The following is a 17,918-nucleotide window of genomic DNA, read 5'->3' on the forward strand; positions in this document are numbered from 1 at the left end:
AAAAGACATAAAAATCAGTGGAAAGATGCCTGAATTCATTTCCCTGAAGTTTGAAATGGGGTTTGGAGGTAGTGAACAAAATACGTTGTATTTCTACTCTTCTGTTAAGCCTGGAAAAACTATGAATATTTGCCTCCATGAGACATCAGGAGTTTTCAAGAGAAACCTTGGAACTATTTTTAAGTCAGGCAGAGACTACAAGAATGAACTCAGGCAAAGGGATTTCTTAGAGCCTGAATACTGGCATCATTCCAAAGCAGGAGAGTAAGTGAAGCAGTGGAAGTAGAACAGCTTCACACAAGAAAGTCAATCCAAAGACACCCAAAGGGAAGAGAAACATTGCATACCATGTTTCCCTGGATATGGTATAAAAGAAGTTAATGATATCCTCCATGAATTCTAAGCAGAAAGCACAATGGATTGAGATACACACAAATCTACCTATGTGTCTGTTCAATCTGCCATTTGTACCTGCAATAGAGTTCAGAACATCTTTGGAAAAGGAGGTGTCCACAGAGTTTGCATGTTTCATTGCTGTCTGGCTCTGAAACCCACCAGTTGTGCTCAGGTCATCCCTCGATCCCTGAATTTGAAAGAAACAGAACCAGCTCCAGTATTCCATGTTATTATCCGTAACTTGGATAATGACAGCACACCCAAGAGGCTTTTCTAAGACTGAGTTTGAGAACCTACTTCCAGTTGTTTTGACATGAGAGCCATAAAGGATCAAGGCTTGCCATAATATGCTGAAAAGTTACCTGCAATATAAGACTCTCTCACAGTGGAAGCTCTAAAGGACAGGTCTAACTAGTGTTTGTTCCTGAAACATCAACACAGCACTGGGAAAGGAACATTAATTATCATTAGCAATGCTCAAATGAAATAGCCTCATTTGCTGAAAGGATTGAAAGACACATTACCCCTGCAGAAATCTGCTTCTAGTTTTTGAAGCAGTATGGTTATAACATTTCTTCTATGAAACAAACATATTCCTCCAGATGTGCAGTTTACACAGACATTTTCTGTGGCAACAAAGCTGTTTTATGATGGTTTTGTACCCCTTTCCTCCTTCAGTTACTTGTATGCATTCCCTCTGCCTCCTGGTATAGCTTATGGCCCCTCAGCTGTACCATCTTTGGGTACACAAAGTAGTTTTGCAAAGACTCTGTGGGCAGTGGGAGGTTTTCTTTACACCAGTGTGTCCCAGCCTCCTGCCTGAGGACACATCCTCAGACCCCAGCCTGCGGCAGAGGTACTGGACACATTTTCTGGGGCTCCAAATCCCTAACACTGAATTTCCAGCCCTGGGACAGCAGTGTCTTCAGTCTGTTCCAGATCCCCGTTCTGTTCCTTGTCAGTACAGACTCACAGGGCTCTGCAAGTGCTCTGCAAATTGAGACCTTCCAAACTTAACTTTGCAGATGCAAATATATCAGCAATTTCAGAACTGTATTCTGCTACCTAACTGGTGACCAGCATAAACTTGCACCTCTTCCTACTGGGTCAAGACCGGCTCACTTTGATCATTTCAGTGCTCAAAAAAACCACATGAATTACCTGATTGGAAGTATTGATATTGAAGAGGAACATATCTTTCATATAAATCCTTGGCATATTGTCCAAAAGCATCCCATAGAGTGGCATATACAGGTTTGCTATTTGTGCTTGTTTTGCCTGAAAATAAAAGACAAAACATAACCCTCAAGAAACTAATAAATATATCCAAGTGGCTAAGGAAGTTTCATGTATGTTTAGGTGCTGCACGAACAAGGAAATGAAAAAGGACAAACAGTTTCTTTACCGGCTCTGCATATCGATCATCAAACGAGTGCTTGGCCATCAAGTTTTTAAGCACAGCCAGAGCCAAGTGCCTGATGTCCTGGTCCTCTTGCAAGGCAAAGCCAACCTCCCGCAGCAGGACTCCAATCAGGAAATGCTTACGGCAAAATTCATTTGTCAGTGTGTACTCTGGAATGTCTTGGAGCAGAATGGACACGAGTGTTTACATTAATATACAGGTTACATACATCCTTCCCCCCTCTGTCTTCCAAATGTTCCATTGTTAAACCTCGATTTCCTGGTTTGACTGCCTTATTTTGCTCCTTCATTTCTCAGAATGAACAAATCTAATATTATTATCTCTTGGAATCATGCAGTTTTTACTATTTAATAATACAATATTATTTATATACACGCTCCCACATGAGAATCTCAACTGTTTTCTCATTAGACTACTGACTTCTTGGAGGCACTAAGTCCAAATTGTTGTTCAGCTAAGAGTTCTAAAACACAGACGCTGAGAGCAATCCCACTTCTGAAAACAATAAATGACTTTTGTCTAAGATTTGCCACAATGCAGTGGCAGTGGACAAAGTAAAATTCTGCTCACTGGCTCAGTCATATTGCTCATACCTGATGTTCGATATTCTTGTGCTGATTCTGAAGGCGTCACAGTGTCTTCATTTTTCATAAACATAAGAAAATGGGCAAAAAAAAAGTACTTTTTAATTATTAGTAAAAAAATATTTTCTCACTTTTTTAGAAAAAATGACTCCAATTAGAACTAAACAGCTTCTACTTAAAATCCCTGGGTGTCAAAACTAAACTAATTTTTTGATGCTGAAAACTGAGGTAAAAAAGGAGACAAGAGCCCATATTTTGAGCTTCTCCCCCTTCCTGCTGCACCTGTTGAAATCCATCACCACCTCCCAAGGCTATGGCAGTAGCCCTACTGATTTAGCAAATCAGTAATCACAAAAATTCCAGTTAAAACTTCCAGTGAGAAGCTTCCACCTCCCACCCCCTAAGTGAGCTGCCAGACGTTGCATTTATTTACAGGCATACTGAAATTTTATTTTTAAACTGAAAATTTATTATTTTTATTTTTAACTCAAATATTATTTTTATCACACTGCTGAAGCACCACACCTGAAAAGCTGCTGGAGGCTTCTGAGCTTGATGTAGAGACACAGCTCTGGAGAGAGTTATTTATTACCTGCTCTTTGAACCTCCCAATAATTCACTGTTGCACAAAAATCCTCCTGGGGGGGGCCTTACCAGGAATGTTTGAAGACCGTATGGGCAGGCACAGAGGGATGAAGTGCTCATGGTGACAGACTTCTTGGAGAAAGTCGAATTTGAACTGATGTAAAGTCTGAAAATCACAACAGGAAATGGTTCAGTTCACATTAAAACAGGGAAAATGGTGAGAGCTCCCCTACTACTTATCTCTACCTCAAACTTCACACTCACACCCAACAAAAAAACCTTAGAGCTTATGCCAAGCTGCACAAACAATAAACATGTCATTTTCATCTCTGTTATCAAAAGAATTTGTCACAGACAAACAAGCTTTTTGGATCTTTAAACTATAATTTTCATTGAAGATGTAGTCATAAACCTAAGCTTGATCCAAACAAATATTTAAGGTATCCTTAAAGCCACCGTGGGACTTTTGATGACACATACTATAGCACTGAATCATAGTGAAATATCTTCTCCAGTCCACAGACATTTTGAATCATCATAGTTATTATGACTTTTTTTTTTTTTTTTTACATAAAGTTTCAGCTACACTGGTCACACCCAGAGTTTACTGACAGTAGTAAAAACTTCCTCTGTTGATGCCAACGAGTTCCACCTCCAAGGGATTTGGGTAATATATAGTTTTGGTATTATTTCTTTAATATCTCCCTTCAAAGAAGCCATCCAGATAATTTTTGGAGATTTGCACCTACCTCAAGAATTTATAATTCCTTCTGTAATTATGTGACATTGAGCTATAAAGACAATACACCTTTTCCAGCAGCACATTTTTATTTCCATTGTTATATCTCACTGTTCTCACTGGCCAAGCAGTCATTTTCAATCAACCAGCAGCAGGGTTACTCTGAATGCCCTAACACTAGAAAGCGCTTGTAAAAGTCTTTTAATTTACACTAAAATTGAATTGTAGCATTTCTGCTGCCACCAACAGGCTGGGATACCTAGAAAATGGACTCTTCTGAGTCTACCAAGTAGGAGATGGTAGAGAATTTTCCCCTAAAATCTTTTATTGCACCTCTTCAGGAATACAGCATGTTATCAGGACATGCTAATGGCAAATGAACAACTGAAGCATCCAAAATGTGTTCCCCAAGAGTAACTGTGACATTTTGAGGGAGCACAGCAATGAACTGATTTCTAATGAGGTATTTCAACTTTTGAATACATGTTTCTCAAAACAATATTTAAATGTCAAAATATGGAATACCATAAGGGATATTTCTGTGGAACACAGAAATTATGTTGCTTCATCCAGAATTACAATAAATTCAAATTGCACTGCTACAGATGATACATCTACAAAATATTCAGGCAAGACAGGTCAGATTGCAGTATCTTTTTTTGATACATAAATAATCATGTTAAAGAGGCAAAATATACACAAAAAGAAATCTTTCAGCACATTTAGAGGACTGACTCTTGCATAGGAATTGGACTGAAATGAAAATGATTGCAAGGCCTCTCTCTCCTTGAGGTCAGAAATCTGATTTTATTTTGTGACTATTGTTTCCAAGTGCCACAAAGCCTGCTCCAGCTGCACATCTGTCACAACTCCACAGTGAATCTACTCCCACATGCCTGCAGATGGATCTGGAGGGATTCTGGCAATATTCACACACTTTCTGCCAAGAAGGTGCTAAGTATTGCCCTGCATGCTGATTAATCTTAGGCTTTTCCACTGATCATTAATGGGTTTTTTAAATTAAACATCTGTTTCTCTGGTTGAATGTATTTAGGGAAGTTTGAAACGTGGAAACAGTTTTCAGATTGTATAATATTATTTACAGAATGACAGACTTCAGGCTATGACATTAATAACTGAGAGACTCCATTCTACAGCTGTTCCAGAGATTAAGGGAAAGACCTGAGTTCAGAATGAAGTTGGTTTTAGCAAAAAGCAAAGTAGACCTGGAGTGATCTGATTCTTTTGCTACAAATGCACATAGTATCAGTAAAGAACTAAAAGCTTTGTGAGCTTTCTGGGGAAAGATGAATAATTCAAAGTGTATATCTTGACTACGCTGTGTTACTAAATATATGCTCATAAACTCTGGCATGGAAGAGAAAAAGCCTGTGACTCATCCTGATGGATGAAGAGCAAAGGAGTCATGCTGAATAATTTGGGGACCTCTTGCTGTTTGAAATTTATTGTTCAAACTATATCAGTGCCTAGTGCAGGTATTATAGAAGAATTCAGGCTGCAGGGAATTTTGCTCATAGCTAACACAAACTAATTTGGAGCAGATTTACCTTCTTGCATCATCAATGAGGTAAGAGCATGGCACTCACACAAAGTAAAGATGTTACAGTCTCATCTGAGTTTACACAATGATAACTTTTTTATATGCTCTTACTTTATTCTCCTCAAAGATAATTACTGCCAATTGCTGATGATGTTTATAGACAAGTGTACTTTCAAAGACTTAAAGCTTATATTCAGTCTTTTGGATTCTTTGGTCTGAACAGTCTGCAGAATCTGCTCTTGCAGGTCTCACTGAGTTGTTATTTGAACACAGCTATTTACTCCTAGAGAAGGGGGCACATGGATATTAAAACCGGAAAGTTCTAATCCATATTTAATCTAAATGTTTTCACTGACTTGAGTTCTGAGCATGGTGAATCATAAATAATCTCAATATTAACAATATTCTGCTAGTCAGTCACTTTAGAAAAACAGACACAAACAAGTAAAGCAGAGCCATACCTTGCTATCTCCAGCTCCAAACATACTTATATAGTTGTTGACCATCCTGAACACAAATCCACGATCCATAAATGTAAAACAGCGCTAAGAAATGGGAAAAAAATAATTAGTATTTTATAGAAAAAACCCAATACATGGCCTCAGTTACCTAGATGATCACTTTGTGTCCCCTGTACACTGGAATCATGTGCACAGATGGAGTAAGTATTAGGCAGGTCAAGGAACTTCAGGGGCCTGGTGAATCTTGATTTCTGTATTTATTTTCAGTAATGATGAATTAATCAAACTTTTCATTTTCACTATGTCTGCAGCCTAAAGTAACTACCACAGTGTACAGTGCACTTGAGAAAGCTGTTCTAGTGGCAGCCACTGCTGCATGGCAGAACTGCATCCCTCACTGGATGTAGTGGATGGGAGCTGAGCATCTCCTCAGTGACAGGGCAGGGACTGGTGAGGAACCAGTCCAGCCACAATGCCCATTGTCTGAGCTGTGTTCTCCCCCTGGGACAAAGGGGACACTGCATTGCTCTATGGTGAGAACACAGTTCTTCCTGACTGGTGGGGATAAATATTGACAGAAGGTGTAAGGGTTTTGAGAGTCTTGGCTCTGCAGTTACTGCCATGTTTTCCTTGCAGAGTCAGCCTACAGGGTAGAGAATGCAAACTTGAATTTCCCCCTTCTCTGCAGTTCCTGAGCTCTGCAAAACTAGCAAAGCCTTCTACTACACACATTCAAACATGGTTCCTTGATTAGGAACAGTTAAACCACCCACAGTCATTCAGAATTACAACATTTAAAAAAAGAGGATCAGCTCAAGTCTAACTAAAGTTGCATTCCTTACCAAATGTTTGACCCATTTGAATATAAGGTAAGAATCTTCAAAACTTGAAAACTTTGACTCTTTAAGAGCATAGACAGAAATGAATTAAAATTACTTTAGAGCAGATTTACATGAAGCTTTCGCATCCTCAAAGACCAAAGGCCATAGAAAACTGAACAGTCACCACTGAATTTGGAAATGGAGCCATCTCCACTCAGAATTGGTTTTACTCCCTTTAACTAGACCAGACTGGTCTGGAGTCTGTATTAAATATGGGGAAGTGCATGTGCTGTAATGACAGAACACCTCACCTTGAGAAATTTGGCAGTGCTGTAGTTTGCATGCCTGGTTTCCTCAAGAGCATCTTTGTACTTCCAAACAACATGGTCTGCTAAAACCATCACAAGTGTGTCCAGCTCTGTTTGAAATGATTCTGGAAACCTCCGAGTTCGAGAAACCTAAGCAGGGAATAGATCATCAACTTAAGAGTGCATGATGTTACACACCACACACTCAGGCCAAGAATAAAGACAATAAACCACAGGCCATTCAACACAGAAGAAAAATATTCCTAGAGTTCCATGGATCTATTCTGAGCACAAACCCCAAATAGAAGAATCTGGCCCATAGGAAAGTGGGAAATATGTCCTCACCCTATCCTCAATCTATCTTTGTACAATCAAGAACAGGTTTGAGCCTAGCAGGTAAGATAATGTTTTTGTAGGTCAACCAAATATTTTACAAAGTATCACGGGATTATTTTATTGGCCAGTCAAGCAATAAAGTTCAACTACATTCAACTGTATTTGCCAGGATTCCACATTTTATATTCTTCCTAAGAGATTTTGTACATAAACTTACCTTAGTTTTGTTTGTATCAACCAAGTGCTGTGCCATTGATTTTAAGATGACTGCAAAGAAGAACCAGGAATGCTGTTCAAAAGAAGTAAAGGAATGAATGAATAATGATTACTTGATAAACACCTTATGATGCATTGCCATTTATTACAGATGGATTGCATGTCTGGGTAATGCACAGTGTAAAACACCACGTGACAAATAAATTAAAAAATTTAAGTGCCATGTATTTGAGTAATATTGGATCATGTCCTTAAGAGAGGTGAAGCCATCTCAGGCATTTTGTCACTGTGGCTTTTTGCAATAAGGAACTTCCAAACACAACTCTTACCTACAGCTTCCCATTCCTACTGAGCCCTCTCGTCTTGGTTTGCTTGCAGGGAACTGGCAGAAAGGTGTGATGCAGAGAACCTCAGAGAACAACCTGCCTTGTCAGTTCCATCAGATAGATAATTTGGCACAGAATAAGATGGTACGTGAACAGTGTAGTTCTTCAAATACCATTTGAAATGGTGAATAAGTATGATACAGATTAATATCTTAGGATATATGTGAAACAAATATACTCCAAAGTTCATACATTGAAAAAAAAAACCCCAAACCTCACCACAATAAACCCAGCCACAAGCACTTTTTTGGGGCCCAGCATTTCTGCAGGTTTTCTGCTTTTTTTCAGACTATTTTTTGCTAATGGCTCAACAAAAAAAATCAGAATTGGTTCCTTTTAAACAAGTGAACACATTTTTGCCTCTGGGAAGCCCTGGGCTGGACTGAGTAGCTCTTGTACCATAACCCAGAGGCTCAGGGACACACCTTACAGATGTGTGAATTTCATACAGATCAATATTTTCCTTGCATCTTCCAAATTAAAAATTAAAACAGAGTATCCTAAAAGTAATTGCTCACATCATACTGTGTAAGAATTAGGTCTCAGGTTCTGACTGAGCTGTAATAGACAGGAGGAATTTTATTATGCAAACAACAGCATCTTGAGATATGTGTTATGCTGAGAACCTCCAGCAGCTCTGCTAAGTCTGACTGCTGGATCACTGCAGAATGTGATTTGTACAAAGGTCATACAGGGAAAAGGAAGAGGAGAAAGAGATTAAGTGAGTTTCAGCAGAAAACCAGTAGTAAAACCACAAATGTGCTAATTCAAGCTATCATTCACCTTTAAAACCTGTTTCACAGTTACTTGTTCATTTGACTTCAGCAGACCAGTCACATTCTTGGATAGCTCCTCGTGGACAGTTCTTTCATCAAATGATTTGGTCCTGAAGACATACTGAAGAAGAAAGAAAAAATGAAAAATTTCAAAGTGTGCATTAAAACAAATACAAAAAAACCTCAGTAGGAGATGATAAATCAATTGTGTACCACTAACAGCTGACAATCTTTGCTGCCAAAAGATCCTGACTGATCTATCTATTCACATAAAATTTAATTTCCCCGGTGGTAATGGCACAACACCACTCCCCTACAAAACCTCAGTTTTAAACACAGCTTCCTGTTGATTTCAGGTTAATGTGAATCAAGAGGAAATTCTGGTTAAAATCAGTGCTATGATGTACTTTTCAATAGATTATAGGATCCTGACACCTCCAAACCTGGGAAGAAAAGAAAAAACAAGGAGAGGAAGTGTGGAGGGTTTTCCACCCACCTAGTCCAGGTCACCTTTCACCTGCTCCTTCCTTCCAGTGGCAACAGCTACTCACAGCTGGTAACAACTCCTCATCCTGAAAGTGTAGAGCACCCACTGCAGCTGACTGACAGGTAAAACTATACCTCTTATAGAAACTGAGCTCTCAAGGGAGAAATTTACCTACCAAGTTCCTAGGAATTCATAAAACTACCATGACTATTCAACAATTTAAGCTAATAATTTGGTACCACTACACCTTTCCTGAAGTAAGAGCTCTGACAGGGCATCAGCTGGGAGTAAAAATCTTTTCAAAACAACTGGGTTGGTAAAAGAAACAAATATTTCCTCAAAACACGTTATTAACATTCAGCTTTGTTTCCACAGCAGATGTCATAAGCTTCTCCCTGAGCAGTTTGGCACTTCTGGGTCCAGTTATTTAAGTCAGTGTAATTTCACATTATTGCTGCATTGTGAGTCACAATTCTCAACTTACTTATTCCCAAAACAGCATTTATAAAGTAGGTATTTGTTTCCTTACAGATGGAAAACAAAGAGATTGGGTTTTGACTGCTGCTGAAAATGAGAAAACAGACCAAGTGGTCTTATGGTGCAATTTAATGATCACCTGTAATTTTAAACATTATTAGCTGGTCATGTAGTAGATAGCTACCGCAATTTTGAAAAGTTATTGAGTAGAAGAGGTTTTACCACCCATTTAATTAACTACATGTACATGTTACATGGTTTATTTATTTTGGAGCCTGAAGAACTCTGCTGGACCTCAGCAGAATTCTTCTGTGCTTAAAAACTCTGCTGGACCTCAGCAGAATTCTTCTGTGCTTGAACTGGGGTACTTGAGACTAAAACTGAACTACTCAGAGGCTGAGGTGCCTGACCTGTAAACACATACAATCATAAAGTAGGAAAGTAAATCCATGCCATGCAAGTATCAATCAACAATTGTCAACACTGAAATTAAAATGTTTTCCCACTTAGCAGTCTAACTCCTATAATGTTTTCATATTTCTAGCCATGAAAATGCTAAAGTCTCCAGTTTATCAGCAATGTATTTGCTTTCACTTTATTCCTAAAGTGAAACACCTTCCTCCAAGCTTATGCCACAAATACTACTCATCATCCACAAATGAAATGTACTTTTATAAGAGCTACTTGTTGCACAGTGAAGCAGGATGCCATTACAGACAGCACTCCACATGTTTGTGTCTCATAGCTTTTTTCCATGACTGGGGGATCTCTCATTGCTGTCATGACCTCCATTAGTTCTGTCACCACTGACCAGAGCAAGACAAGAGACAAAGCAATGGCAATATCTCCTTCAACTCTTTGAATACCCTTCAATTTCCTCTATTCTGCTCTTTGAAATACACAGATGAGTTGGCAAACACAACACTCAAAGATGTTATAACTTTCTTGCTACTGATTCTTCAAGCATGACTAGAACAAAATTTACCTTCCCTCTCCTCTGCAATTAAAAGAGAGGGAAAACAACAAAGGCAAGGGAAAGAAATAATAAGTGTAACACCTTTAATGGAGCTCACTTGTCTGTGGATCCTTCTGTCCATGCCAGTAGCTGCAGTTAATTTGTGCTTCTGCTTAAAAACACTGCTTCATAAAACTCTCAGCTTATAAAGCTGTTACTCAAGAGGATTGATGATGAGATAGTTGCTGGCCAACAGCATTATTCACACTAATTTAATAGATATCCAACTGATACGGATGACAAGGAGGTCATCTTTAAAGAGGCCACGCCTTTGTTTTTTTAAGTAATACTACAGATTGTCCAGAAGCAAACCCCATATACAGTACCTACCCATATACAGTCTAGTCTTCAAAACAATAAAGGATTAAAAAAGGCTGAAAAAATAGGAAAAAAGTCACAGAATCTGAATTCCACAGATGGGAAAAGAATTTATGTACAACAGCACATGCAAAAACAAGGGATCATGAGACTAAAATAATGATTTTATAATTAAAACTTTAGTTAAAAAGCAATAGCTTCCTAAGAGACATGCAGCCATCTGGCAACCATGAGGAGCATCCAGAAGCACCTTGTTTACAAAAATTGCTACTTGTGGATCCTTTCCAAGGGACTGAAAGGAAAGGGATTCAAAGAGATCACCCTACAAGGGCAACCCTGTACCTGTACAGGACAGGTGGCCTGTTGCTGTTGAGGCAGGGATGGGAATGAAGAGATTCCTTCTCAGAAGGCAAAGAAGGATCGTTATTAACAAGTAGCCCTCCTCTTTTATAACCAGGATCACTAAGGTGAGATATGATTGGTCTCAAAGTGAAAACCTTTCACACCACTGGTGCACTATGAACAGCACACTGTGGTAGAACATATCTATAAACAATATGAAACAGAAAGAGAGATAACAATTCTTTGAATTCTTTCTCCTAACTTTCCCAGGCTAGGCCTGGAAGAATTCTCTCTCTTTTCTCTCTGACTGAACTGAGAATGTCCACAGTGGCCAGATATTTTATAGTGATAAGTCTCATCACAGTCTAGAAGAGTGCTGCAGACTGCAAGCAGAATCAAACTGGTGCCTGTCATGGTCTTTCATGTTATCTCCCCTTTCCCTTCTCTGAAACCCTGCACAGTGGGAAATTCCTGCTTTAGCATAATTTCAAAGACTGACCCCCTACACTCCTAAAAGCTCAGTGCTAGTACATTTACACCAGGTTTCAGCTCTAAAATGTAAGTTCTGGTTATCAGCTGAATGCACTGCAGCTTCTCCCTCCTGTGCCTGCTCAACCTGGTGTTCTATGGAAAAAAAAGCTGCAGCAGCAGCAGAGACCTCTGCTTGTCCTCAATAGAAGAGTTTTAAAGTTTCTTAACAGAATCTCTCTGTGGCAGAAAGTTATGATGCAAATGCAGAAAAAGCTACAAACAAGAACAACTAAGAGTAAACAGGAAAAAGCCCACAAAACCACCAAACTCAACCGATCTCTCCACAAAAATATGAACATTTCAACACTGGCCATACTGTCACGTAAGAATTGATGCAGTTGTCTAGTTGTTCTTCATGGCACTTGGCAACAATGTTGGTAAGAACTCTGCAAGACAAAAGAAGGACAAAAATTGAGCTATTTTTTGTCATAAGGCAGAGAAAGTCTTCTTCATACTCACATTGTACTGTTCTTGTAAGCTCATCTAAAACAGAGCATGAGGGATGTGATCCAAATGATGAATAACACATGCAAAATCTGTCCACTGGGAAAAGCCAGTCTTTTCTTGGGCTTTCCACTGCTTGGATTGTACTGTTATATATGCATTTGCTTAACATTACACCCAGTGTTAAGGATAACAACTGCACTGTCACCACAACAAGAGAAAACATTAACTAACTGAACTTTATGCAAGCCTTGAATACTTGGGAATAACAAAAATTAGAATACTTTAATGAAACAGAGAGGCAAGAGCACCTTTCTCCAGGAATGCTACTTGCCAAGTTTTCTCAGGTCTTTGTAATTGTGCAAATCCCCTGATACTCTGCTTATGCTGGCACAACTCCTCAAAGTCAAGCAGCAGGCTGGGCTGCAGCCCCAGCAGGTCCCTCTGCAGCATTGTCTGCTCGTGCCCTTGCACCCCCAGCACTGCACAGCAGGGAGAGCCTGGGCACCTGGAGAGACCACAGGCAAGCTTGGGGAGCAGCCACAGGGAAGAAAATTGCCTGGATCACACCAGCACTCACTTTCAAAACCTGAGCTCCTACAAACTGCAGGAAACTGAGAATGTAACTATCTGAAACTGAGAATGGCAGCAAAGTTTTCTCTTCAATTTATACGTGGGCTATCTTTGTTTGAGATTATCCTCTTCCAGAAAACACAAATCTAGGCAAGAAGTCTTCAACTTGACCATATCCTTTCCTTTTGATTATTGGGAGCTCATTTTTTAAGGATACTTAATATAGAAAAGACTCTGCAATTTATAATCTTATTTTTATGTTAAAGAATTCAGGGATGGGCATAGTAACAATATGACTAAAATAGATTAATAATATGCCTGACTGTGGCCCACATACAAGTACTCCTTTTGACTAGCTTGGTGATTGGAGTGACTTCTGGTAATCCTTATTATTAGATCCAAAAGCTTCCTAAGTCACTTAAGTATTTTTAATTTAATTTCTTGCTTTTTGTAGAAAAAGCAAAACTTGTAGAAAAACACAAAATCTATGGCAGAATTAGTTGTGGGCATTCTAATCTTTTATCCTTCATTCTGATTTGAAACTGAAATGAGTTCTGGCAAAAATGTGACAGAGAAATGACGACATGACTGGGCCCCCAGACAAGTAAATAACCATGAGTATAAAAGGAATAATGTTTTCTCCACAACATATAAGCCAATCCATGTTCTCATTCTGTTGTTGTTGCTTTTATTAAGTTCAACACAAGCTGCTTCAAGCTATTCAGAACAAAACACAGTGTGTATATATAGGACACGTCAATGAATGACACACAGCAGACATGCATATTCCTATTGGCATCAGCTCTGCCAGCACAGAAGACAAGACACCATACATGCAAAAAAAACACTGAGTACCCTTGGTTTTTTTTTTGGTTTTTTTTTTTTTTTTTTTTTTGGGTTTTTTTTTTTTGGCCAGGTGTGTGTATAGTCAAAATTCAAGGCTTGGGAAAAAAATAGCATTCTTCAATTTTTCTATCTAATCATTAAAACTGTATTTTAAACAGCTGCTTTTACTACAGCATTTTTCCAGTCAGTTAACTGATGCTGAAATTCTACCATGGGACACAATTCATCATTTTCTCTAGACTTAAAATCAGTTGATTTGCTGGCCACAAAGGTGTCCCCAGCAAAGGTCTGCTTGTCTCCCCCCTTTAAAAACAGTGTGCAGTGATGAAATCACACACACTTATGAGGAAAGGATCTTTTAATCCTAGTACCTAGCTGTGCTAAAACTGGACTTTGCCCTGAAAAATGCCATGAACCTTTGATAAAGCATATTGAAACTCTAGCTTTCCAAGGCTAAGATGGGGAACTCTGCCTCCTGTTCCTTTAAGTTTCCCTAAACAATCGTTCTTCAGGAACAAATTCTGAAGCACAATCTCTGGAAGGAAACAAAGAATACTGACAGCAGATCAGTCTAACAGGGTAGCAAAGGACAGCTGTAATTTTTTCCTACTAGGAGTATTGTGGTCCCCATGTTTAGCTGCTGGAAGAAGTACAACAAAAACATCACTATGGACACAAGTAAATGCAACACAACTTTCTGCCCTCCTGCAGAGACCAATAATAATCTCGCCAGTATTTTTTTCCTACTGCCCTGATTAACAGCATCAATAAAGACAATTTCATTATGTGAGGGGTGAGAGAGTCAGCAAATCATTGCAGTTGTTTGCCTGCTCTCTGAAAAATGCTTCCATTGCTTTTCAGTTATTACTGATATAATTAAAAAATGCCCCTGAATGGTGTGACCTGGTTGTTTGACTCTGCACTGGATGCAGCAAGATGCTGAGCTCTTCCTGTGCAGAACTCCACATCCTCAGAACCAAACATAAACCAAAGCTGAAACCCAGCTTTGTCAGGAAGCTCTCAGCTGCTCAGGAAGGAGACCTTTCCCTAGGATTGCCTCAGGACAGTCAGACATGTCCACCATGGTCAATAATTTCCAGCCACATGAGACCAACAATTCCACGTGTTATTCACAGAGCCCAGTGCTAGGGGAAAGCATCATTCTCATCTACTGAAGCCTAAATGAGCAGCTATAACTGGACTAACATCTGCATTTGTGCTCCTGAGTGAATTCTGTACATCCCACAGGAGTTATCCACACACCTGGTCACAGCTGTTGCAACTTCCTCATCACTGTTTTGCACCAAAACCCAGAAGAGCTGGTTCAGGACTACAGGAAGAAAATTCATAATCACATGGATCTTCTCAATCCTCAGCAAATTCTGTAAGGGAGGTAAGAAGGCAAGTGAGAGACTTTCAATGAAAGCAATGTGAACTGGCAGGTGCCATGCAGCTCTGCTGCTCCAGCAGGTAAAATGCAGAGCAGGCACTGGTGTACCAGCAGCAGGAAAACAGGTCACCCAAGTAGAGAATTGGTTCCTCATGAAGATTGTTTTAAATATGACCATCAACACAACAGAAGGTATTGTTCAGAATTCCAGTATTTTGTGCTATACTGACTTAACAGGAAAAAAAAAAAAAAAAAAAAGGAGTGAAACCAAACCAATTTTTTCACTAAGGATACTATCTCAGGGCAATAAAAGACATGAACTATTTTCAAAATATAATTTTCTAATATTTTTAGGAAAACTCATTTTTTTTAAATGCAGAGATCTAATAAATTCAAATACTTTTGCTAAAGGCAAAGTGGTAAAAATTAATATTAACACACTAACCTGACATTTTATTATCTTCTCTAATCAAGGAATGTATTAAGCTTTTGATAAAAAACAAACAAACTCCTTTGAATTTCTCCTAGGTTTTTATTTTGGGTATTTCCAAATAATTCTGGAACTTCTAACAAAGGTACTAGCAATTTATAAATAAAAGCAAAATACCCTGGTGAAGCTTATTTATTATGGTTATATTACATAGCTAATTCCTTGTTGCACGCAACATTGTCTCTGTTTTCTAATAAATTCACTGGAATATTTTCAGAAGATAAACTACAAACAGCAAATAAAGAATGGTGCAAGTCTGGTGGTTTAGACAACCAGTTTACTAACTAGCAAGTTGTAAAGCTTTTATGGGCTCCTAAACTTTGCCCATTATGCTCAATAGCTTTCCAAAACTTAAGGACTTAATTCTGTAGAGGTATAGCCTCTAAATAACACTGATGTTTTGATTCATGAACACACAATTAATAATTTCTTTAAATCAAGACAGTATTTATAAACACAGACACTTTTTTCAGGTTTGCAGGTAGAGCTGCATCTACAAACAAAAGTTGTGGCCATCCTTATGGATTTGTCCAGGGAACTACCATGATTTACTGGAACTATTCTTTGCTTATTAAAGAAAAAAATCTCTCCCCATGAAGGTACACTCCTACAGGAAAACATCACCAGTGAAGGAAAGGGGGGAAAGGGGGAAAGTTTCTACATGGTGCAAACATCTAAACCCCCAAACACCTGCAGGATTTTACACAGTGCTAAAAAGAAATACAACAAATGCCATATGTATGATGTTCCAGTCAGTTCTGAGATGGAGCAGAGTCACATCTGCCTTCACTTTTCTTGCTTATCTGTCTTTAATGTTCCACAAGCACAGTGCATAGCAAGAACTCTGGACTTCAGTACTCATGAACAAGTGAAGAATTAGGACCTTACATTTATTTGCAGGTCTTCTAATTTGTTTGTCACACTCCTCCCTTCTCACAGTTTTTAACTTCTACTGAATACAGGCGCATTTAATGCAGCTCTTGCTTCATCTTGGCAGATGTTCTTTCTGGTTTCAGAACTTTAGAGGCAACAAGCACCCTTGATTTATACCCACCAAATACCCTGAGCAGCCCTTGGAATAGCATCCAGGATTTTAAAGGAGTTAAGGATAGAAGTTATTTAAGGCAAGAGAGGATTATCAGGAATACTGCAGCTCTACAGGCTGCAGTAGACAGACATTACTGGAGCAACATTCCCTTATCCCCTGATGGGATCAGAGCTTGGCACAGGCTGGATTAGCTGCTGTTGGGCAGATGCAGCCCTGCTCTGGACGAGAAGGGATGGGAGGCAGCTGGTGACCAGCAGAGCATCTGCCCCATCAAGTCCATCTGACTGGAGCTGTCACAGACCCTCTGCCTCCTGGTGAACCTGTGCCATGGCTGGAACTCTGCAGAGATGAGTTCAGAGAAAGCCCTAAATACAGTTGTACAGTACAATTTGTAGGTTGTAATAAATGGGTTACTTTACCTTACAAGAATTGATAAAGTTTGTGGTAGGAGGCTGAGACAGATCTTTTTCCCTTTCCTGGCACTGATGGAAAAAGTTATTCAGGTATGGATCCTAAAATAGGAAACATTCACATTAATGTATATTATGCACAATTAGAATTTAGTGCCAGAAACTAGTTACAGCAATCACCTGTGACATCCATGAACACACTTGGTCCCCACCATCTTATATGGGAGTCACAGAAAGAAAATTTATTGAATCCAACCCATTGGCTAGCACAGCTTGCTAAATTCCAGGTGCTTTGACAAATCCTTTTGCACTGTTGTGAGTGATTAATCTTTTCCTCACAACCTAGAGGATTTCAAAGGCCAGACTTTTTTTTTCCTTCCTTGTATTTTATTTCCTTTCTGTTTAAACTGATATTCCACAACTTTTCTATTGATATAATGCTAAACAATTTTTATTTTTCTTTGAATTGTGTATCCTTAAAAGTATGTGTTCCATCACTGGCATCTTGCCCTTCTGCACTGAAATAATCTTTAAATGTTCTAGAAACAAATTCATGCATGATTTTAAAACCCCTTTCAGACATTCTCTGACACTTTTTGTGTGTAAGCAGGTCACAGAGCTAAGAGGAATGTTGGCTTACCTGAGTATTTACTGTTGATACAACGAAAGTAGATACTTTGAAAAGTGGTTTCCCACTGTCTACCCATTTTATATCACTGCCAATCTGCTGTTAAAGCAAAAACAACAAAAAAAAAATTTGTCCACCTGTTTCCTATTTATTCAGGTTTGCATCAAACTTCCAGGGCACAGCTTAGCACATGAGAGTGCATGAACTGCACTGGCTGCTGTGCTTTCACAAACACCATCACTGCAGTAAAACCCACTTTTCAGCACAAGACCAATGCTACCATTCAAGGGACCAGATCCTGCCCCACCCTGTCCTCATGACAATGGC

General features: G+C 39.0%; 1 protein-coding gene across 1 annotated transcript in view; it reads right to left on the minus strand.

Annotated features, from left to right (window-relative positions):
- The window catches only part of DOCK10 (dedicator of cytokinesis 10), a 144,511-nt gene that overhangs the window by 26,601 nt on the left and 99,992 nt on the right, over positions 1-17,918 (minus strand). Inside the window, exons 22-34 of the mRNA XM_077785638.1 lie at positions 17,604-17,690; positions 16,973-17,065; positions 14,889-15,007; positions 12,079-12,148; positions 8,600-8,713; positions 7,432-7,503; positions 6,882-7,028; positions 5,750-5,833; positions 3,058-3,154; positions 2,413-2,457; positions 1,802-1,977; positions 1,558-1,674; positions 472-583 (exon numbers count right to left, since the gene is read on the minus strand). Of these exons, the coding sequence (XP_077641764.1) occupies positions 472-583; positions 1,558-1,674; positions 1,802-1,977; positions 2,413-2,457; positions 3,058-3,154; positions 5,750-5,833; positions 6,882-7,028; positions 7,432-7,503; positions 8,600-8,713; positions 12,079-12,148; positions 14,889-15,007; positions 16,973-17,065; positions 17,604-17,690 (1,333 nt within the window). The remainder of the gene's footprint in view (positions 1-471; positions 584-1,557; positions 1,675-1,801; positions 1,978-2,412; positions 2,458-3,057; positions 3,155-5,749; positions 5,834-6,881; positions 7,029-7,431; positions 7,504-8,599; positions 8,714-12,078; positions 12,149-14,888; positions 15,008-16,972; positions 17,066-17,603; positions 17,691-17,918) is intronic.

The sequence above is a fragment of the Lonchura striata genome, chromosome 10, assembly GCF_046129695.1.
Source record: "Lonchura striata isolate bLonStr1 chromosome 10, bLonStr1.mat, whole genome shotgun sequence".
Lineage (NCBI taxonomy): Eukaryota > Metazoa > Chordata > Aves > Passeriformes > Estrildidae > Lonchura > Lonchura striata.